Here is a 23,352-nt window from a genome sequence, read left to right as displayed (position 1 = left end):
ACTAATAGTAAGCAATTCAAAAACACGGTCACTAAAAGATATACACTCCCTTAAAAGAATATTAGACAAGTCTTAAGTAAAGCCCCACTTATTTTCAGACAGCGGTGAGCGCTTAACGTAGATGGCACTCTAATAGTTTGTTTTTAAAAGGGAGAGAAAAGCAGAGAACAAGTTGAAACATATCCCAACACTTTTACAAGAACATAACAAGAGAGGAAGGCAAGTACAACCGTAAAGTTTAGAGTTCAGTAGGCCGGGTCCACTTTAAGAGGATCAGAACGAAATGTGTCCAAGGTCACACGGTTGAAGTGCACAAGAGTCTTGCAAAGGTTCAAAAAGAGTTGGGCCAAAAAGAAAGGGACCAGTTAGACCAGTTAGTTAGGCGGCCAGCCCAGTCCAGAAGGTTAAGGAGTTATTATTACCTTGTAGCAATCTTTAGAAAGGGAGGCCTGGCGGACGCGGTACCTTAAAGTGGTGAGAACACTCCAGCGGGGGCAGTTGTTCCTGGCAGCGGATGCAAGTCAGTGCTTCGTCCGGGGGAAGAGAGGATCTCGTCGTGGAGGAAGACAGGGGTCCGTTGCACTGCCAGGGAAGAAACCAGCCGCGGAGTTTCTCAGGTACAAGGAGCGGTCCGTTGATTCGCGGTTCAGTGGTGAGTGGCTATCCGGCCGCCGGGGTGCTTGGCACGGGCAGTTCGACCACAAACCGGTCTGGGGTGCGAAAAAAGGAATGTAAAACTGGTTGTGCCCACCAGTCAGGGGAAGAAGCCTCTCCAGCCGGGAGATCTTCTCTGTCGTCGGGAAGTGGTGAGTCGGTTCCGCAGGGCTCCACCGGTGGTGTCGTCGTGGTAGGTCGGCTCAGCTTCTCCCTCATCGGATTCTCAGGTCCTGTGGCGACTTCTGAATTTGCAGTCCCCAAAGCCTGCTTTTATGCAGCATACCCCCATTCACTCAGCCTAGCTGTCACTCAAACATGCTAAGTGGTGAGCCGGCCGGCTCACCACTTGGGCCAATCACACAAGAGTGCGACTTGAGTTACCAAGGTAACTCAGTCCAGGGTGCCTAAACCCCCTCCCACACCCCCTGTAGTACCCAGACAGAGTGGCACCACTTTTGGAGGCTTCTGTGGAGAAGCCCGTCAAAAAGTGGAACAAAGGGCTCGACTTGGGTTGGAGTCACAGAAGAGAACACAAACGCCATTTTAGAATCAAATTGCCCCGACCAGTACGTCCACAATATGATGCTTTGTACTGGTTTCTGTTAATAATTTGGGACTAGTAAAGCCAATGGTGACTTTACATGCCCTGGGAGACAGTAGTCAGTCCCAGGCTATGCAGTCTATGGTGGGGTGTCACTAAGACACCCCTGTGTTACTGCACGGAGGGTGCTGTGTAACACACATAGTAAAAACACATGAGACCCTATGGAGTAAAGGACCCCATAGCCCATAAAACACATTAGCAGTCAAAGGAACACCATAAATCATGTCCAAGCGTGGGAGAAAAAGAGTCTCACTCTTAGCAGGAGGAAAAAACAAACTCCAGAAATCCAGCAAAGCTGCTGGGGGATCACTAGGTTAGGAAATTCAGCCTAAAGAGAGAATTCTCCCTAACACCGGTTGACAGCTTTTGCACAATAGTCCCTCGTAGCTTGGGGAGAGGTCTCCTAGCCAGGTCCTCTCTCGGATCCGTTCTTGGCAGACTCACAGCTTACGTCGAAGGAAAGCAGCAGCTGGGCTTCAAGGATGAGCTTCAATTTTCAACTTCAGCTTCTGAACAAACTGGGAAGTGAGAGGACCACAGATATAGACATCTGTCCCTCATTCACTCTGGCTGAGCCAGGCTCAGTCAGCCAATCACAGGGAAGGGCATTCATGCAGGCAGGCAGCCAATCAGGCTCACAGTGCATTCAGGCCATTCACTTCCACCCATTTGCTATTTGCGGCATGGCTACCCCCATTCCGGGTACCGGGTCCGGGTTCCCTGAATGGGGAAATACCTGGCCATTCCCACCTTGGAGGGCCCGTTATTTCCCCATTCAGGGAACTCGGACCCAGTACATCCCCATTCCCATTCGAGCTCCCATAGGGCTCAATGAGAATGGGGAGCATGCTAACAACGGGCCCGTTAATGACAGGCCTGTTGTTAGCCTTCTGGACTGCTTGCGGGACCCGCTAAGGATGCCTGCTATTATCAGGTGTCCTTAGCGGGTCCCGTAAGTGGACCTTGTAATGAGGCGGTGGGGGGTTAACGGCGCCAGCAGCTCTACCGGCGCGGTTAACCACCTACCGCCAGGGTCGTAATGAGGCCCCTTGTCTGTAGATAGGAAATGACAAATGCACAAGATTAAAGGATGGAAAGTGAGATTCAGAAATAAACCACCCTATATGTCTCAGTCCTTTGCAGACCCAACTGAGCAAGCTAATTAATGTACTGTGCTCACACTACACAAAGCAAGCAGAGAAAGCCTTCCGTCTCCAACTGGGGCATTATGAACAGGGAGAAAAGGCAGGCAGACTCCTAGCAGCAAGCATCCACAGGGGTCCCCTACTTAACCACACAAGGTGCAACGCTGATAACACAACACACAGACATCCTAGTTCAGTTCATAAGCTATTACGCAGCCTTATACTCGACAGAAGCTCCTCCGGAAAATAGGAGAGCAAGCACCTTAATGGAAACTATCCACCTCCATCAGTTAAACGATGATTCAAGATCCATGCTGGACTCCACCTTCACAGAGAAAAGAAGTGTGCAAAGCCCTGAGAGAAATAACAGCTGGAAAATCCCCAGGAGAAGACGGCCTACCAATAGAGTTCTACAAATGATATAAATCGGCTCCAGTGCCACTACAGACCAAGCAATACAACAGAGAGAAAAAGAGGGGATATCTAGTCCCTGAATTTAGCAGAGCCCTAATAAAGGTCATACGTTAACCAGGGAGAGATGACACAAAATGTGGGAATTATAAGCCAATGTCTGTCCTTTTTGTAGACATCAAAATACTGGGCAAAATCTTCGCCAGCAGACTGCAACCTCATCTATCAAGGCCGACTGACCAAGCACAAGTAGGGTATATCCCAGGCAGGATGGTGAGGGACAATAAAAGAACCCCTCCACACGCTCCGGTCGGTGCGAGGCGATGAACACCCTTCTCTAGCCCTGTCACTAGATGCTGAGAAAGCTTTGACAAGGTGTAGTCAGTTTACATGTTCAGGACTCTCCTCAAATTTGGCCTGGGAGACACATTTATCTAGAAGATAAATGGCCTCATTACGAGCATGGCGGTCCGGGAACTACGGTTCGCCAAACTATGGGCTCTGCTCGCAGGTGCCGTCTCACCCGCCAGGTTTTTCCTGGCGGGTGTAATGGCACCCATGAGCACAGCACGACGGATGCACCGGCACAACTCTGATTGTGCCGGTGCATCCGACGTCCCCATCCCCATTCAGCCCTATGGGGCAGAAGGGGGATTGGGAGGCCCTTGATTCCGCAACCGCAAATGGGCAATTACCGGGTCCGCCAAGCTCGGCATGACCCGGTTCTTGCCCATTCGTGGGTGCCGGAAAAAATGCAACTCTGGCGGCAACCGTGCCGTTTTTAACGGCACGGCTACCGCCAGAGATGTAATGAGGCCCAAAGTTACTCTATTACCAGCCAACAGCAAAGGTACAATGCAATGGTCACTTCTCTGACACTTGTGACATCAGCAGAGGAACAAGGCAAGGCTACACTTGTCTCTCCTCCACATTGGCTCTAAACCCACTGTCAGCAGCAATATAACAAAATGGGCGGATTAAGGGTGTAAGATGGAGGGGACGGAATCAATCGTTCTGGAGAAAAATCCAAATAGTGAAAATGACAATGACGCCAAAACTCAACTGTGCCCTTGGGAATGATATGGATGAAACTAGACAAGGCCTGGCTCAAGTCAGTGATGGGGAAATCAGGTTTTTCATGTAGGAACTGATGCAGCACCAAACCAGAGCAGTGAAAAATCATACAGCACAGGCCTCAGTAGGCTTCGCAACACCGAACATAGTACTAAACAGCCCGGCACTGCACATCACACCCTATACAACATTCTTCCCAATGTTATGTTTGTTATGTCATGCTAAATGTTGTTATACCACACACTGTCACCATCTGCGTTGTGCCTTCGCAATCTGTAGAGCCCAAGGGAAAGGGCGGTGTACGTCAGTCGGACTGAGTGGTAGAAAAGAGCAAGAGAGCTGCGTTGTCCTGTTGGCAGCTTTAGTTTGGTTTACACCATTCGCTGAGCGTAGGTGTGATTTTCGGTTGGTAGCCGTTATGTGCTGTGTGTGATTTGTTTCAATGTTGTGCTGTAGTGAGGTATGTGCGGTTTGTAAAGGTAGGGTGGGGTCTAGTACAGAATATGAGAGGTGTATGCAGAGGGTGAGTTTTTTTTAGTAGGGTTGGTTAGTGGTGGTTCCCTATTCTACCCTCACAGTGTTGGTTGACTGTGGTCCGTGTCACTTATGATGTCGTATATTCCAGTGTGCTGAACTTACCACTCCCATGTTGTATGCAAAGCAGTGGGTCCTAAATGGGTTATTCAGTGGTTGTACGTTTCCACACACAGCGTGAAAACCAAGCACTGCCCATATCCCTTTCCCCTTCCCCTTAGCACACCCTCATATGCAGCAACCCCCACCCCCACAGGCTCCTGCAGGGGTGGGATGTGCTCCCTGTGCACCGTGGTCCACCGGTTCTGAGATTGTGTCACCTCTCTCTCCCTATTTTCCTCCAAGGCTCTCTGTCTTTGGTCCAATTTAAATCAGACCCATCTTTCTACCCTGTTTCCCGTTTAACCCTCAATAGGGAAGGGTACACATAAATCGGACGGCTCTCATCCTTTCAGCACGCCACTCTGCTCTGGCTTACTCCCTAGTCCTAAAGGGAGAAACTGCTAAATTTGGGACTCAACAGTAAATGTAGTAGCACCTAGATTTAAAACACAGCAGCAAATGAACAAGCAGCTTGATTTGAGACAATTGGGCATCTGGAGAGGACGCCTACCTTTGAGAGTCAACAGTCAATGGGCCTAATCATGAGTAGGATGGTAGCCCTTAAATGCGGCCTTAATGGTATTAGCACCTGGAATACTGCTCTGCCCGATCAGGACCCTGCAAAATTAGTGCTGGACCCAAAAGGGACCGCGTCAATACAGCCGACGTTATCACAGCCAGCGTTATCACCGCCGGCATTACTACAGCTAGCGGGTGATACCGCCGTCAACACAGAGCGTTATTACAGACCTATCACAACTCCACTTTCAGCGGTATTACCGCCCAAAAACCAGCAATAATACAGCTGGAATTACCCCCAGCCTCCAACTGGAGGTAAATGAATCCGGGTGCCAGGAATAAATCCACAGGTGCATACAAAGCACACAAGACTAAACCAGGCGCCAAACACACTTTCCAACACTGTGCTGCCATTCTATGATGGGAGCATTGACACTTAGTTTTACATGCTGCACCCGGAGCTACAGATGCTGGACCACCAGGGCAGGGCCCAGCGAGTACGGGGGAGGGGGGAGGAATGTGGAGGAAGAGACCAGCCCTAGCAAGGCGTGCACCCTGGGCCCTCAGTGACACCTAGTTAGTAAGAGAGTACCTCTGGATCGGGCGACCATCACTGAGTTGCTGGCCACAATAGAACGCAGTGATCCTATATGGGTGATGTCCCTTTTTTTTGTTACCGGGGTGTTGATCTGATGTAGGGACAGTATGACGTATACTTAAAATGCACAGATCAACTGCCACTTTCTCCATCTGCTTAATTCGAGATAGCAGTTATGGTACTTAATCTATTTCATATAAATCACAGAAATAGAAGCAGCTGACATGGTTATATCAGTACTTGTTAATACAAAATGCATTCATTAGCAAAAAAATATATTGTTTAAATCTCTTTAAGAACACCAAGAAAAACCTGCATCTGTTCGGCATTTCAATACAATTTTCTCTAAGCCCCTAGTGTGCTCTGTGAGGTTAGTACGTGACAACAACAACTGTTATTTTTCAACAGATATTTAAATAGTTTATACAATTGCTCAAATATTAACTTTCCAGATGTGTCTACATATGAGCATATGTTTCGGCCTCGTTCCCTGGCATCATTGTCTGATGTTTGGGCCTTCTTCAGGACAGATACTGATCTAATTTCCAGGCTGTCATCTCACAACATCTGTAGTCTCGAATAACATAGTCGGATTGGAACTTCAACATTTTTTAATATAGCAGAGCTTATTCTCCCTTTGGCTCGAACCTTCTATCTACGAATATGGGTAAGGGGATTATTATTCACCCAATCTGTCTTCATCAGTTTTCAGTGATCATTCTATTATATTTAGGAATGAGCACTTGTGACCGATAATTTTCGTTATTGTCGAACACTCTTGGAAATGTTCAAGATATATTTTTTCTCGTTCCTGTGTTGATTTTACTCGCGTTCTGACTGCCGAACAGATGAAGGTTTTTCTTGGTGTTCTTAAAGGGTTGGATCCCCCGAACTGCAGGAACTACCAGGAACAACCGCCACCGCAGGAGCCACTTCTTCATTTATAAGGTACATTGTTCCGCCAGGCCGCCCTTTCTGCGTGGTAGTGCTAAAGGTGTTTTAAATCCTTTACCTACCTGTTGGGTTGGCCGCCCCTCTCTTTTAACATTGTCTTTCACCTTCTGCATCCACTTTTTCAAATCGTTAACCAAAGACTTGACTGCAGCTACAAGAACATTTTGCTCCTGGGCCCTTGCCCTGTACCACTGACGCTGGCACAGGCCTATTGGCTCTGGCTAAATTTGTTAGAACTGCCTTCTCTAGATTGCTGCTCAACTAGAACTGTGTTGGTGCATCTACTTCTTATAACCACCTTTTCCTTCCCACTTTTATAACCTGTGAAGTGCCATTTTTCTCGGTTTTCATTTCAGTATTCTTTATGCTAAAGTACTGCCTTGCCTAAACGTGTTCACAAACTTATGGGAAGTGTTGCAAGGGTGTGTAAGAAGATATTTGTATATAACTTGTGTTTTCCCTCCCTTGTGTCTAATTGCTAGAGTGCCATTTGTGTTTGGTTTTCACTGTGCCGTTTTGCTCAGTTTTCATTCTTGCTCAAACTTGTCTACAATTTAACTAGGGAGTTGTGTATACTTTCTTTGACTGAATTTAACTTGCTTAATACTTGTGATAAATGTATTTAACTATAAGTGTATGAAATAAATATATATTTACTTTTTAATACAAAGCTTTGGTCAGTGTTTCCTTGTGCCATAGTAGTGTAGGCCTATTGTGTAAACCCTGAATACTGCTCATCTCCTTCTTGAGATAAGTCTGACTGCTCAGCCACAGCTACCAACTAAATCTTTGTGGTACAGACTGATACCAAAGGAGATTTATTGCTCTCACCTGTAGTCCTAATCTTCTGTAGTGCTCCCTAAGGGAACTGCACAGGATTCTGCCTAACACAAGGTTACGCAAAATTCTTGATAATAATGTACATGGCTGCGAGTGTGCAGTCTTTGGCAGTCTTTTGCAGTCTTTGGCAGTCATTCTACTGTTTCCATTGATCCTGTGGGAGGTGCTACTACCTGCTTACACCTACAAGAACCCTTCATTCCGCGGAGCGGACCGCGGAGTGTGGCTGCGAGTGTGCAGTCTTTGGCAGTCATTCTACTGTTTCCATTGATCCTGTGGGAGGTGCTACTACCTGCTTACACCTACAAGAACCCTTCATTCCGCGGAGCGGACCGCGGAGTGTGGCTGCGAGTGTGCAGTCTTTGGCAGTCATTCTACTGTTTCCATTGATCCTGTGGGAGGTGCTACTACCTGCTTACACCTACAAGAACCCTTCATTCCGCGGAGCGGACCGCGGAGTGTGGCTGCGAGTGTGCAGTCTTTGGCAGTCTGTGCATGGCTGTCATGGCGACCGCCTTTGAACCTTCACTTCTTCTGGACCTTGCCTCTGTATCCGTGCTAGATTCTACGGACCCAGAGGAGGGCCGTTTACTTAGAAGTGCACGTCCCCGACTCGCACAAAAACAACCCCTCCTTCCCCGTGGTGCTTCGAGTCTTTCAAACCCGGATACAACTTATTGTCAAACACAATCTCAACCTCAAGCCCTTCGGCGGCGGGCCGAGAACAAAGAAAATAAAGACCCAGCCGCAAGAAAAACCCCTGCCATAACGGTGCGAGGAAGTCAGGCGGACTCAGAAATCCACCGCGATGATTCACAGTGCGCCGAAGTTACTCACTCACCCCCGGGTCCTTGGCTCAGCGACTCCCGCTGTCACTTCTACAATCGCGGCTTCCCCCCTCACAGCCCGAGCCTGGGACGCCTCCGGAGGGAGGACCGAGGCCCGTGAGCGGGGGGGGGGGAGTCTGCAAAGGGCTCCATAATCGCCCGTAAATCGGGACCCACTCAGGGGGCGGAGCTTGAAGTCGCGAGGGAGGCGGCTTCTGTTGAAGCTCTGAGCAGTGAGAACAGGGGGAGAGGGTTTCCCCTCCCCCTCCCGCGGCAAAGCAAACGCCGCCTGTGCACCCCCCCGCCAATTTGGTAACACCTCCTTCGGGGCAGCGGAAAAACAACGTCTTGACAGCTGACTCACGTCCTCACATTTTCACCGTAAATGCCCCGATACAAATCGAGGCACAAGTCCATTCGGGCCCTGACACATCTGCCCCTGACTTCCGGGAGGAATCTTGTCTGCGCCCTCCGGTGGACCGGAGGGGCGCGGTCCCTCGAATTGAGAAACCACTTGAAGAGAACCCTAGTCCGCTCACGGAGCCGTACCCCCCTTCACGTGTAGAAACCTCTAATCCCAAAAAACGCCGTTGGAAGGAGGTGGAGGCATCGGATTCCAGAAAACCTCGCACTCTCACAAGAAAAGGCCCACAGAAGCAAAAAATGCAAAAAAAAATCTTCACAAGTATAGCGTCGGGTAAAACGAAACAAACCGGCCAACCCGCAAAAAAACCATGGAATCCTGAGTCCATAAAGCCCTCAGTGGCAAGTCTAGTAACAGACTTTTTTCATGCTTTTGCCCCGGACACACGGAACAGTCAAAAGGACCTTACCGATGAGGAAATCCTAGAAGCAGTTAAAACGTGCCATCCTCCAGAAAAAACTAGAAAAAGGTCCCCGGCGGTAGACCAACAGCCAAAGGTGCAAGAGACCTCTGAGCCACAAACGGCACTAAATTCTCCAACTCAGATGCCGCAGGCTCGACCCCTGAAGGACCCCTCTTTTGCCCTGCCCAGCCGAGCCTCAACCCCAGAACAAAGCGAAAAGGGCTTGGCCGCCCAAACTTCTTTGACTAATCACAACAATAAGTCTCCTTCGATCCCTATGGGGAGTCCAGTCCAGGTCAACCAACTAAACTTACTTGGCCAGATTCACAGTCCTTCTCATTCAACAAAGCAGAAAATCAAGGATCTGCCGAGCTGTCCAACCCCAGCTCTGCCACAACCTATACATCTTACCACTTCCTCTGTCCAAAAGGCGGTGGCACCAACAAAGGCTCGGTTGCTCGAAACTACACCTCAAGCCCTATGCAAAGCCTCAGCAGACATAAGGCAGCAATCCCGCCTGGCCCGGGTTGGCCTACCATCTGTTCCTCAAAACAAACTGACTCATCCGGATCGGACCAGAAGTGAATCCTTAGAGATAACATCCTCCTCTGTAGTAAGAAGACTATTAAACGAGAGTCAAACAACCACCCCTAATCCGAAAAATCATATGCAGCAAGCAGCGCATCAAACAGATTCTCCGACGCAAAACAAGAGGGATTTCCTTTCAATTATGTCAGCGGTCACCATAGCTTTAAATCCGTTCACCAAACTGTATGAGGGGATAAATGAGTCACTAAAAGATCACACCTCGATTCAAGCGAGGATGCTCACAAAACTGACTTTCCTAGAAGGTTATATTACCGCCCTTGATGGCAAACTGTCAAACTTACAACTGGACGTAGCTAAAAGAACTAAAATCTTTGTGGAAGCCCCCACAGAAAACCAGATGGAAGTCGGGGCGGGCGTACAAAAAAGGTGGGCTCCCCCTCCCTCTACACCCACCACCGCTGCTATCCAAAGGTCCATCCCTGCGGCTGAATATAGATTAACATCCCAGGAAGTTATTGACATCACCGATGAACCGCCGTCACTGCCCACACTTCAAACTTCTGTGAGGGGAGCGGAGGAACGTGCATTTCCAATATTCTCTCCAATATTATCAGTACCTCATCCACAAAGTGGCGTGGCCCAAAAACAAAACCAAAAAGAAAAACAAGTTCCCTCGGGGATCGCAGGTCCAACTATACAAACCAAGATTGCGGAAAACAAGGTTCAAATTCTGGTGCTTCCGCCTGCCTTACAAAACCAGAACAAAGCCTCACCCCGCTCGACGGAGGAATTTCTGACAGATGCGGACATGATGAACATCTCCCAACATTTTGATGACCCCCAAGTTCATCAATTCGTAAAGGAAGGAAAGCAAGCACGGGTGCACCGTGCCGCTGTTTCGCCCCCTGGCGCCTTGGCCGACCTGAATTTAACTGAAGATCTATCAGAAGTTGAACTATCGCCAAAGTTCAGTACCCTGGAAGAACGCAGGAGGAAATTACACCAGGGACCTAGCCTAAAGCCCTCTAGTCCCCCAAGCTTTCGAGTCGTGTCGTTTGCGACCCCTGGGGCCAATGAGCGCTCAAAGCGAAACCCCGGGATACATCAAGCGCGAGAGAAGCCTGGCGCCTCGGCACCCGATAGATATCCCAGGCCCCAAAGTAGCCTACACTCGGGTGATAAAACTAAGGACAGAGGGAAATACTCAAAACCTCATTTTTCTTCACAAACCGAAAAATACCGAAAAGTCAACGCTCACGTAAGAGTGTCTCCTATAAAGCTGGAACAGCACGCCAAAAACAAAGACGATATAATCCTAAACAGAAGAGGACTACTTTCATTGTTCAGCCTCATTCCAGCTCTTCGGGGGATAAAATCGTCAGACCTACAGCTAGTGGACCCTTATCACTCAAACCATAGAGCAAAAGCTTTCATTCACTTGGCCTCCGCGAGCGTAAAAAAGGAAATCGTTCGTGCTGAAGAGGATTTGGCATTTCTTGGGTTCACCTTGAATAACCAAATTCAGAAATCCCACTCTCTCCAGCCAGGAAACCCAGGGAGCAACATGGGTGGCCACGCAAAAGGCAGAGAAAACGAAAATAGGAGCGAAAGGAAAAGACTTTCTGATCCAAAGCAAGTTTCTGAAACCCACGATTCGAAGCCCTTAGTTCTTGAAATAGCATCTACAAACCGAAAACCAGCCTTGTCTGGCTTGAAAAAAACCTTCGATTGTCGGGGGTCTTGTTCGGCTTCAACTAATTTTGTAAAGATGACAACTATACCCGACGCTCCCACCGTTCTTAGTAACGATGCCCATTGTTCAACAAACAGAATCTCCTCGGACAAAAACGAATATCCAAAAGACAAATTCCAGAGTCTGTGGGCCTGGCTCCCAAAGGCCCTTACACTCACGAAAAAATAGCAATGCGCAGGTCGGCTAAAAGGGCCTTCGGACTCTCCAACCGCCGACCCAACCTCATCTACCCTTCGCCTCTGTTCGTGGAACACCCGTGGCCATTTGCATTTAACAATGCCGAGTGACGCCAATCTGGCTTTATTTGATATCATCTGCTTGCAAGAGACATGGCTCTGGAAATCTCCTGCTATGGATGGCTATGACATCATATTGGCTCCAGCAAATAAAGGATTGGCGGGCCGCCCGACATCGGGCCTTCTTATTGCCTACCGACAGGGGATGGGCCTGAAGAGCAAGGCCATTCTCGTATCCAACCTTTCAATCTTGGCAGTATTATTCGACTGGGAAGAGCAACCAAACTGCAGGCCCTTACAAACCGCAATTATCAACACCTACTGGAACCCAGCAGCCATAAACCAGCAGACATACCTAGCAATGATGGAAAATCTAGTAGATGAAATTCAAGCGTTCCATCAGGTTCCTTCTATCATTATCTGCGGCGATCTGAACGCCCACTGCTTTGACAACTATACTAAGTTGGGCAAACCCTCTTCCTCGAATCCAGCCTCTAATAGAGGGAGTCTTTGGTCGACTTTGATGGCCTCAAGGAAAATGGAAAACCTGGACTCAGTTTTCCCCAACGCTGACCGCCCTCCTACCTGGGAGCAAGGTGCTCACCATGCCATCATTGATTACATTTTTGCCTCTCGTCACATTCTCCCCAAAGTAAAAGACTTCCAGGTTCGTAAGACAAAAGCGAGTGATCATAATCAGCTCATCATGTCTCTGCAATCACACTTCAAACCACCGGCCCCCTATGTTGCAGGAGTGGAATCAAACTCACGAGGAAATCGCCTGAATATGACAACGAAAGCTGTGCTAGACTTGTCTGAAAAATATGTGCTGGGGTTACACTCCAATGGACAAGATTCCTTGGACTACGTCCCTCTTCTAATTCAATATAGGTCAAAATCAAAACTGTCGGCTCCATCCTTTACTGCTCCGAGACATTCTTTCGACGCAACATTGGTGGCAAAAAGACGCGAACTGCGCAGGTTGAAATGGACGCTTGGATCACTTCCTCAAAACCAGGCCCAACTGATATCAGCAATCAAGGCCTACAAAAACTGGGCAAAGAATCATCGCCACAATCTGTACCAGCAGGATGCAGAATCTATGCTAAAAGCAATTTGTGGAAATAAAGCGAAAGACTTCTGGTCCCTATTAAAAACATCAGCACCTTCTTTAAATAACACGTCCATCAACGCTATGGCAGAAGCAAAATGGGTCAGCACTTTTCGTCCCTTTTCCAAGCTCCACAAGCCACAGGCCTGCCTGAACTGAAAGCGAAAAACGAAAACTGGCTGAAACTAGACGACGTGGCGGAAATTAGAGATCACATCAAAAAGCTGAAATCCTCCAGAGCGACGGGCCCGGATGGAATCTCAAATATGGACTTGAAAAAAAATGCAGAGGAATGGGCACCTCTTATTCTGTCTATATTTGCACAGTGTGCCGCCCAGAAATCACTCCCACCATCGTGGACGAAGGCGGTTATCGTCCCAATCTATAAGAAAGGCGACATCACCGACCCACTAAATTACCGCCCTATAGCCCTTTTGGACTGCATTGGGAAGGTCTATGGGAGCCTGCTTTTGAAAAGATTTGACGCCTGGTCAAAGTCGGCTCCCTGCAATGACAGGTTCCAAACGGGCTTCAAAAGAAATATGGGAACATCGGCTAACATATTCACCATCAGTGCTCTGAAAAGCAAGGTCTTGGAGGGCAAACCGAGGATTTTTGTGGCCTTTATCGACCTTTCCCAAGCTTTTGACTTGGTCGACAGACTCCGCCTCTGGAATAAACTTGACGCTTGGGGGTGCCCGCATGAGTTGCTACAGCCTATCAAGGCTCTCCACTCAGAAACCAGCCTAAGAGTCCGCCTGTCACAAATGGGAATCTTGTCATCTGAAATCCAGACGGGCCGAGGGGGGAAACAGGGCTGTCCCTTAGCTCCAGCACTTTTCCTAGCCTACATCGGCGATTATGGAAATTCAGAAGATCACTCAAGGACTTTTCCACCATCCTTGGCCACAGCAAAAATAAGTCACCTATTGTATGCCGACGACCTCATATTACTCGACCAGACTCAGATCGGCCTGCAGAGACAATTATCAAATCTCCTGCGCTACACGTCTGAAAATAACCTTAAAATAAATAAAGAAAAAACAAAAATCATGATCCTGGAGTCCGGACAGAAAAAAAAAGCAGAAACCTTCAAATGGCGGCTGGAAGATCATGTGATTGAGACAGTCACAGAATACAAATATCTCGGAGTTTTGATGGACAGTTCCAAACACGAGAGTTCAATGCAGGCCAACCTCCAAACCAGAATAAAGAAGCTGACATCTCAAGGAAAGGCGATCGACATAAAATTCGGCAAATTTTCTTGCATCCCTGTGATCGAATTTTACAGAAAGAAAGTTATCCCTTCCATTACTTACGGAGCAGAAGCCATGCCTCTGATTCCCAGCAAAATCTGGCAAAAACTTGAAAGCGTGTTTTGGAAAGGGGTCTTGTCCCTTCCTAATTCAACACCCATAGCCGCAATCCGGAGAGAACTGAGCATAGTGTCTCTAAAGACAAGAGTTGACATCAGCTCTCTGAGACTCTATCGAAAATGCATCATGGATGAGACCGAGGAAATCCATGGCCTCCTAAACAAGGAGTTAAACTCTGGCAAGGTGCAAATGCTGGCAGCATGGAAAGAAACTAATTCGACCTTACTCCATTCAGTCGCCTGCTCGGAAGTCGACCTCACCTCAAACCCAACCAGAGTGTTCAAAAAATTGAAAGAGCTTGACTGGATCCAAACCCAGGAGTCTGCCTCAAATAACAAACTACTCGAGCACTTGCCTCCAACATTCCGTAAGCTCAATGAGCCAATGAGGTATCTGCAAAAATTCCCCAATAGGGGGGCACGGAATGCGCTTCTAAGAATAAGGCTGAACTTGGTGGCCACAAATGAAATTCGAAAGATCCGAGGTTTATCCGACACGAGCGCTTGTCGCTTATGCGAGAACAATACCGAATCCATCAGACACTTGCTTCTAACATGCCCGAAAAATCAGATCCTTAGAGGGGCCTACTTGAAACATCTAATCAGGGACGAAAGAGGGTGGGACGAGGTCACCTGGTGGAACAGACTGATCAGTGGAGACCGAATTACTTGGCTCTTGGCAACCGTAAAAATATTGGAGCACACAATGAAAATGACAACCGTTACAGGGTCCCACCCTGGTTAGTCACCATGGCTAGTTACCGCGAAACCTACTTCTACAGCTCTTCTTTTGTAAAATTCTTTTGAATATACACAAATATATATATATAAAAAAAAAAATAATGTACATGAGTTACAAGGTTATGCATACACAGAAAAAGGTACCTAACAAACTCCATTATAAGTTACAGGGCCTCATTACAACCTGTGCAGAATGCGGTTAACGGGATACACTGAACCTGCCCTGCGAGGGCTATCTGATTCAAACAGTAATTCATCCAACAGACTTCCCAAAACAGCCAAAGCCCCGCACAGACTGCCTTGCAAGGGGAAGGAACATGAGGGGTAGAAGGACTCGATACAGGCTGAATTATATCAGATTAGTACCCGGCGCTCCGATGCCACGGGATACACTGAACCTGCCCTCCGAGGGCTACTTTATCCAAGCAGTAATTAATCCAACAGACTTCCCAAAACAGTCAAAGCCCCACCTAGACTGCCTTGCAAGGGGAAGGAACCTGAGGGGTAGAAAGACTCGATGCAGGCTGAAGTATAACAGATTAGTACCCGGCGCGCCGATGCCACGGGATACACTGAACCTGCCTTCCGAGGGCTAATTTATCCAAGCAGTAATTAATCCAACAGACTTCCCAAAACAGCCAAAGCCTGTCTAGACTGCCTTGCAAGGGGAAGGAACCTGAGGGGTAGAAGGACTCGATGCAGGCTGAATTATAACAGAAAAGACACAGCCCTAACGGCACCCTCCGTTATGGGCACATTCTCATTTTTCTTCCCTCCCTTTTCCTCTTATTCTGCCCCCTCTTACCGCCCTCAGCCTAACCTCGCCCACACTGCCAGGAGGCAAATGCATTTCAGGGGTTACACATGTATGTATGTGTCATTGGGCCTCATTATAACCCAGGCGGGACGGGGTTAACGGCGCCGGTAAAGGTGCCGGCGCCGTCAACCCCGTCCCATCTGATTACGAGGTTCCCTCGCAGGACCCGGTCTGCACGTCTGGTTTTACCAGACATGCAGAGCGGGTCCCGCGAGGGGAGGAGGGAGCAAACAACGGGCCGCTCGTAATCGGCCCGTTGTTTGCTCCCTCACCCATTCCCATTCAGCCCTATGGGGGATGAAATGGGAATGGGGAAGGTCCGGGTTCCTAGAAGGAGGAATTACCGGGCCCTCTGAACTCGGAATGGCCCGGTAATTCCTCATTCTGGGAACCCAGACGCAATTTCGGCAGCAGCCATGTCACCAATAGCGGCATGGCTACCGCCGAGGTCGTAATGAGGCCCATTAAGTTCAAAGTTATAGGGCCTCATTACCACTTTGGAGGTAGCCATGGCGCTATTGGTGCCATGGCTGCCTCCAAAACCGTGTCCGGGTTCCCTGAATGGGGAAATACCAGGCCATTCCGAGTATGGAGGGCCCGGTAATTCCTCCTTCAGGGAACCCGGGCCCGGTCCTTCCCCATTCCCATTTGAGCCCCCATAGGGCTCAATTGGAATGGGCGTGGGAGCTAACAACGTGCCCACTCATAATGGGCCCGTTGTTAGCTCCCTGGTCCCCCTGCGGGACCCGGTAAGGACGTCCACAGCGTGTCCCGTGAGGGAACCTCGTAATAGTGCGGAGTGGGTTTAACGGCGCCGGCACCATTACCGGCGCCGTTAAACCTATTCTGCACATCTTATAATGAGGCCCATAGTCTTTAATGAAAATAATGAGGCCCATAGTCTTTAATGAAAATTGAAGATTCAAAAATGAAATATCGGATTACAATCCTCCCTCGCTCGCCCATGGGATATTTGTGTCTGGAATTTGGCTTGTGTTTGTTAACCTCCAACTTGATTAAACGTCAGATGAACCTTTACTGGAGAGTAATGAAAGCCCCTCTAACACCTTATTTGACATCATCTATAACTGCAAAGGCAACTCATTTGCAGGGGCTAAAAATGTATTCCTCTCACAAACTATTCCCAAGGCTCAGAATTGGTGTCAAAGCCTTAATCTTGTTCTGGCCAGTTGTGTTGTTTTACGATTTCTAAATGTTATGTAGTTTTAATCTTCTGATTATCTCAAGATTGTGTCATCACTGTGTGGGCTGATGGACGTGTTTGTATAGTGCGTGATGTACTGGGCCTCATTACACGGATGGCGGTAGGGATAGGGATTTAACGTTACCGGTAATGGAATACCGGTAACGTTAAATGCCCATGCGGATTACGACCCGGCTCACCGCAATTAGCGGCATCGCTAAGTACGGTGCCACTAATAGCGGTCAGTCCGCGTGCGCGCGACCCGCCATCCCGTAAATAACGACATGCCGCTAATAGGACACCATCACAAGGCAAGTGCACATGGCAATAGCGGCATGGTAAATCCCCCAAAACCCCTTACCGGCATGGCGCTAATACCGCCATCATGAACCAACCGTTAAAAGAACTAGGCAGTGTTAACACCTGCCACAGGTGGCCAAAATTAGCACAGGTGTAGGCAATGGAGACTGTGGCTGCTCAAAAGAAGCACACCACACCCCTTCCCACACCAAGATGGTTCCAATACTGGCAGCATTACATGGCCTGGAGGACCTGATTGCAGCGCTGATGCTACAACAACAGGCAGCACAGAGGAGAGGGAGGAGGAGGAGGGCTAGACAGGCACAGCAAGCACCACCACACCACCTAATCATACCACAGAGGCACCCACCAATTCCCCGGATCAGAGCCAGTCCATTTAACCTAACACCTGAGCAGATACACACCCTGTACTGTCTGGACCGGGACACCATCACCAGCATCGTGGACATGGTACACAATGACATTGTGAGCCTCATAGACATCAGAACTGCCATCCCCCCTCTACTCAAGGTGGTAACAGTGCTCCACTTCCTGGCCACAAGAACCTACCAGCATACAGTGGGGCAGATGCATGGCATCTCCCAACCAGTATTCTCATGCATACTGAACCAGGTACTTGATGCCCTCCTGAAGCATGCACCCGAACACATATCCATGCCACGGACTGCCCAGGAGATTGCAAACACCAAAGTTGGCTTCTATTCACTGGCAGGCATCCCAAGTTGCATTGGGGCCATCGACTGTACACATGTGGAATTGCTCGTCCCACATCACAATGAAGTAGTGTACCGAAACAGGAAGCAATTCCACTCCATCAATGTCCAAATGGTATGTGACGCCAACAAGATAATCACACATTGCTGTGCCCGATTTCCAGGATCTACCCATGATTCCATGGTCTTGCGGAACTCAACTATCCCCCGCTACATGGAGCGACAAATGGGACAACGTTTGTGGCTACTTGGTGAGTAGCAGGCCAAGCGCATGGCAGTGTGATTGGGGGGGAATTGGGGGGGTAGATAGATACTCCAACTGGGTGTAGCCTGTAGTCCGTCGCCCAAATGCACATACAGATGTATGCAAATGTCCCTCTGGGAGGGCAGCAACGTACTTGAGATGAATGGACATGCAAGTACATGCTGCACAACACAGCTGACAATCCAATTCTAGTAACATCAAACATTGATCCTCATCCACATTGCACGACACTCCACGCCACGAAATACACAAATGTCATCCATGCCGTCAACATAGTCATACAGCATTCCTACAGCACAACATCAACAATGCATTGTGCCCTTCGATGCATGCAAAGGGATACCCCCTAGCCATGGCAATGCACCACGAACCCATGGCACCACTGAAGTGATGCCTCTCAGCATGGCAACAGCAATGTTGGAAGGACAGTACACCACCAGTGTGGTACCAAATGTGCCTGCCCACAGGGACACCAATGACCTGGCCTCACCCAGGACATGGCAGTCACTGTTGGAGGCATCAATGGGGCATGTCTACTTGCATGCTTGTGCTCACCTTTGCACAAAGCAGTTACACAGACCATTTTCATTCATGCAGTTGATTATGTACATGAATCCCAATGATAGGTCAAAGTATGTGATATGAACAGGCCACACTTGTGTAGAAAAGTAACAGGACCCCATTCCTTCCCCCATATAGGTGATGCCGGCTACCCCCTGAAGAGGTGGCTCCTCACACCTGTACGGAACCCACAGAATATGCACGAAGAAGAATACAATCGTGCACATACCCGTACCCGCCTCGTGATCGAGCAGACTTTTGGACTTTTGAAGTCACGATTATGGTGCCTGAGCAGGTCTGGTGGCGCTCTCCTGTATGGCCATGAGAAGGTGGCCAAGATCACCATGGCATGTGTCATGTTGCACAATATGTGTATGAGACGGAATGTGCCACTGCCCCCTGACGTTGAAATGGAGTCACCTGGTGAGGATGATGATGGGATGAGGATGGAGGTGAAGGGGATGCAGGTCATGCAAGAGGGGATGGCCAGGAGGGACGTGCTGTGAGACAGCATTTGATCAACCAAATATTCTGAGTGACATGTAGTCATACTGTCACCTGTATATGGCTGGTGATGCACTGGTGTCTGTTTGTTAGCTCACAATGGACCTTGGCGTCAATAAATTGATCACACACAATGAAGGAGTCAAGGCCTGTGCTTTGCTCAAACAACAGTGTATTAATGAACAGAAACAGAAAAATGTGCAAGTCCCCAACCATCCCGCCACCCTTACCCCCCACAACTGTCCCATCACACCCTTCCCCTAGCCCCCACAACTGTCCCATCACACCCTTCCCCCCAGCCCCCACAACTGTCCCATCACACCCTTCCCCCCACCCCCCACAACTGTCCCATCACACCCTTCCCCCACCCCCCACAACTGTCCCTCATGAGTCTCCAACAATGTTTGCGTCCAGGCATGCACACAGGGGAATGGACATTCACACCCTATTGGTCATTGGCAGGACCAGCATTTGGGGGCTGGCTGGAGGTGTGCCTGGTGGTGTGTGCAGAGCGTCTGAGTGGGCTTGTCTGCCGTGAACTGGTGGATGAAGAGGTGGGAGACTGTCCTGGTGCTGGTGGTGGTAGGAATTGGCGGTCCATTGCATCCCCAATGCGTGTGAGCACCTCCCAGACGCATATGAGCTCCCCACACAGCCTGTCTGTGCACGATTCCATCCCCTCCCTGGAGTGCCTGGATGTCTCCCCGAGCTCCACCCTGAGACGGGCAGCCTCCTCGACATGCTGACCAACCAGCACAGTGAGAGCCTGTTGCCGCTGGATGATGCTGGCCAGGTCAAGGGCAGCGTCGGGCTGTGGGGGTGTGGCTGCTGCGCGTTCTGATGCTGGCCGGTGTACAGATGTAGGCTCCGGGGGGCTACTGAAGGCCTCCATGGTATCGTCACCAGTGACGTTGGAGACAGGTGTGTGTTGGGGTGATGGCTCTGGGGTTCGAGCAGGGCTTGGGGTGTGCATGGCCAGGTCGAGATCTGTAGGCTCATCCACATCAGACAATGGGGCAATGGCTGCCGCCTCTCCTGCCGAACTGGCTGCAGCTGAGGGTGGACCCTCGGTGGCTGTGATTGGGGGCGGGGGTGAACCTCCAGAGGCGGGGCAGTAGGGTTTGGCGTAGCACTGGCAGTGGCGCTCAAACAATGTTTTGAACGCTGCAAATGGAGCCTTGAGCCTTTTCCCCTTGATGTCGTTGGGGCGTCCTCGCTGGGCTGTGGCCTTTTTATCTTCTGCACAGGGGGTGCCTGGGATGCTTCCTCGCTGTCTGTATGTGACCCTGTCGGGGACAAGAAGGGGGATGTCATTGGTTATGGTTCAATGTACTCAGTGCAGGCTACAACATGAATTCAGTTAAGGCCGTTTGGACTTCATTGTGAAGGATGCAGGTGATGTGTCATTTCAGTGGCTCATCCATGCAGTGTTGTGTGTGGCACTTGGCTCTGTTGATGTGTGCATGTGTGTGGGTCTGGCACTGACATGGGCAGGGTGGGATGCATGTTTGGATGTTTGGCCATCCATGAGGTGATCCAGGGCTGACATTTGTGGGGACCTGTACATTCACATTGCATGCTTGCATCAGTGCACTTACCTCCATCAGAAGTGTCTGCCACGCCATGCTCCATCCTCCCAACTCCCTCAATACATTCGACTCCGATGAGGTTGGAGCATGTCTCCTCCCACTCCTTTAACTTGATTGGCGACCCAGATCCGCCAGCGGTGGCAGTCTTATGATTCTCTGCCAGGATCATTCTGACCCGGAGTCTCAGGTCATCCCATCTTTTTCTGCACTCGCGTACAGTGCGCGTGCTGCTGCCTACAGCACTCACTTTCATTGCCACTTCGTCCCAGATAGCCTTTTTCTTCAGGAGGGTCTCCCGCCGCATGTCATTTGCGAAGACCACTGCAGCATTGTCCGATAAGGTCTGAATCAGCATGAGTAACTCCTCAGTAGAGAACTTTTCCTTCCGCTGGCGGTCTGTGGTTTTTTTAAGTGCCTTGTGCATGGTAACGGTGTTCCAATGGATCTCAGACAGCAAGGTAACACAAACAGGTCCAGGGGGCAGAGGATGGCAATGGATTGTGTTTTTAAAGATGGCCGCCAAGCTCTTTCCCGTTCCTGTGCGATGACGCTTTTTCCGGTTCCGGTATTTAACGGTCACCGCTATTAGCGGTGACCGCTATTTGCATGCTGCGTCAAGGCGGAGTTGCTATCTGCACTGTCGAGGAAGACGGTAAGTGACTTTTGGGGGAGTTTAGCGGCAACGCAGCCGGGGCATTACTGGCATGGCGCAATGCTCGTGTCTGCGTACTCGTAATGGTACGCTATTAGCGCCCTCCTGCGAGGGCGGACACGTTAAGGGCGCCATGCCAGTAATTTGCGGATTTTACCGCACAACGTGTAATGAGGCCCACTGTCTGCTTTATATCTGCTTCATAATGGATGGCTACAATCTGAGTAAATCCGTCTACTACTGCCTTAACCCTGATCCCCTCCCTGTTAATAAGGATACTTTTAAACTCATTGGGGATCATTCCAACCCTGGCAGTAAGGGGTTAAAGGCCCTATTACGAGTCTGCTCCCGGAAACCCGCTAAGGACGCCTAGTTTAACCAGGCGCCCCCCCAGACTGGAAGCCACCCCCAGGGCCCAGGCACACTGCACAGAGCGAGTAACTCTGCAGCCTCTGGGAGCTGCTAGTACAGAGACCTTAGGCCTGGAGAGAGGTATAGCGCCTCTCCCCATAAACCAGGACAAGGCGCTGCAATCAAGGACTGGCCTCTCTACACCAAGGCAGGTGGCAGCTCTAGCAATGGGGGCCTTTATACTCTGCGGTACTGCCCTCTCTACACCAGGGCAGGTGGCAGCTCTAGGAATGGGGCCCTTATCCTCTGGGGTACTGCCCTCTCTACACCAGGGCAGGTGGTGGCAGCTCTAGGAATGGAGGCCCTTATCCTCCGAGGTACTGGCCTCTCTACACCAGGGCAGGTGGCAGCTCTAGGAATGGGGGACCTTATCCTCTGGAGTACTGGCCTCTCTACACCAGGGCAGGTGGCAACTCTAGGAATGGGGCCCTTATCCTCCAGGGTACTGGCCTCTCTACACCAGGGCAGGTGGCAGCTCTAGGAATGGAGGCCCTTATCCTCCGAGGTACTGGCCTCTCTACACCAGGGCAGGTGGCAGCTCTAGGAATGGAGGCCCTTATCCTCCGAGGTACTGGCCTCTCTACACCAGGGCAGGTGGCAGCTCTAGGAATGGGGGACCTTATCCTCTGGAGTACTGGCCTCTCTACACCAGGGCAGGTGGCAGCTCTAGGAATGGGGCCCTTATCCTCCGGGGTACTGCCCTCTCTACACCAGGGCAAGTGGCAGCTCTAGGAATGGAGGCCCCTATCCTCCAAGGTACTGGCCTCTCTACACAAAGGCAGGTGGCAGCTCTAGGAATGGGGCCCCTTATCCTCTAGTGTACTGGCCTCTCTACACCAGGGCAGGTGGCAGCTCTAGGAATAGGCGCCCTTATCCTCTGGGGTATTGTCCTCTCTACAACAGGACAGGTGGCAGCTATAGGAATGGGGGCCCTTATCCTCTGGGGTACTGGCCTCTTTACAACAGGGCAGGTGGCAGCTCTAGGAATGGGAGCCCTTATCCTCTGGGGTACTGGCCTCTCTACACCAGGGCAGGTGGCAGCTCTAGGAATGGGGGCCCTTATCCTCTGGGGTACTGGCCTCTGTATGGGAGGACAGGTGAAAGAGACCCCCCCTGCAGACCACTCCTTGTGATGTCTATGACTCGTCAGCGGACCCCCTGCCACCAGGGCCCAGGTGGTGGGTGGACCACTGGCCGACACATTGACCAAACGTACTGTATTAGGCTAGGTCCTGGAAACCATTTTGAAAACCAGAACGCCATCTTAAGACATGATTCCTTGTGCGCTGCAGCACGGCCCCCACCTTCAGAGAGTCCTCGCCTACCCCTGTTGCCTCCGCTCCCTGGCAGATCTGCTGAAATCCCGTTCCCACGAACAGTCGGACATGAGCTAGTGTTAGAGCATACACTGTATCTTTCACCTTGCGCAGTGCATCATTATCCTCAGCGTGACCCGGG

The 23,352-nt window shown here is 50.0% G+C and overlaps 1 protein-coding gene across 1 annotated transcript in view; it reads right to left on the bottom strand.

Moving 5' to 3' along the window:
• LOC138568906 (uncharacterized) overlaps positions 1-23,352 on the bottom strand; it is a 513,515-nt gene that overhangs the window by 147,803 nt on the left and 342,360 nt on the right. Inside the window, exon 5 of the mRNA XM_069646685.1 lies at positions 19,990-20,528. Coding sequence (XP_069502786.1) covers positions 19,990-20,528 — 539 coding nt within the window. The remainder of the gene's footprint in view (positions 1-19,989; positions 20,529-23,352) is intronic.

The sequence above is a fragment of the Ambystoma mexicanum genome, chromosome 2q (genome assembly GCF_040938575.1).
Source record: "Ambystoma mexicanum isolate Mex_15411 chromosome 2q, UKY_AmexF1_1, whole genome shotgun sequence".
Lineage (NCBI taxonomy): Eukaryota > Metazoa > Chordata > Amphibia > Caudata > Ambystomatidae > Ambystoma > Ambystoma mexicanum.
The sequence above is the reverse complement of the archived record's forward strand: the minus strand, read 5'-3'. Positions and strand labels throughout refer to the sequence as shown.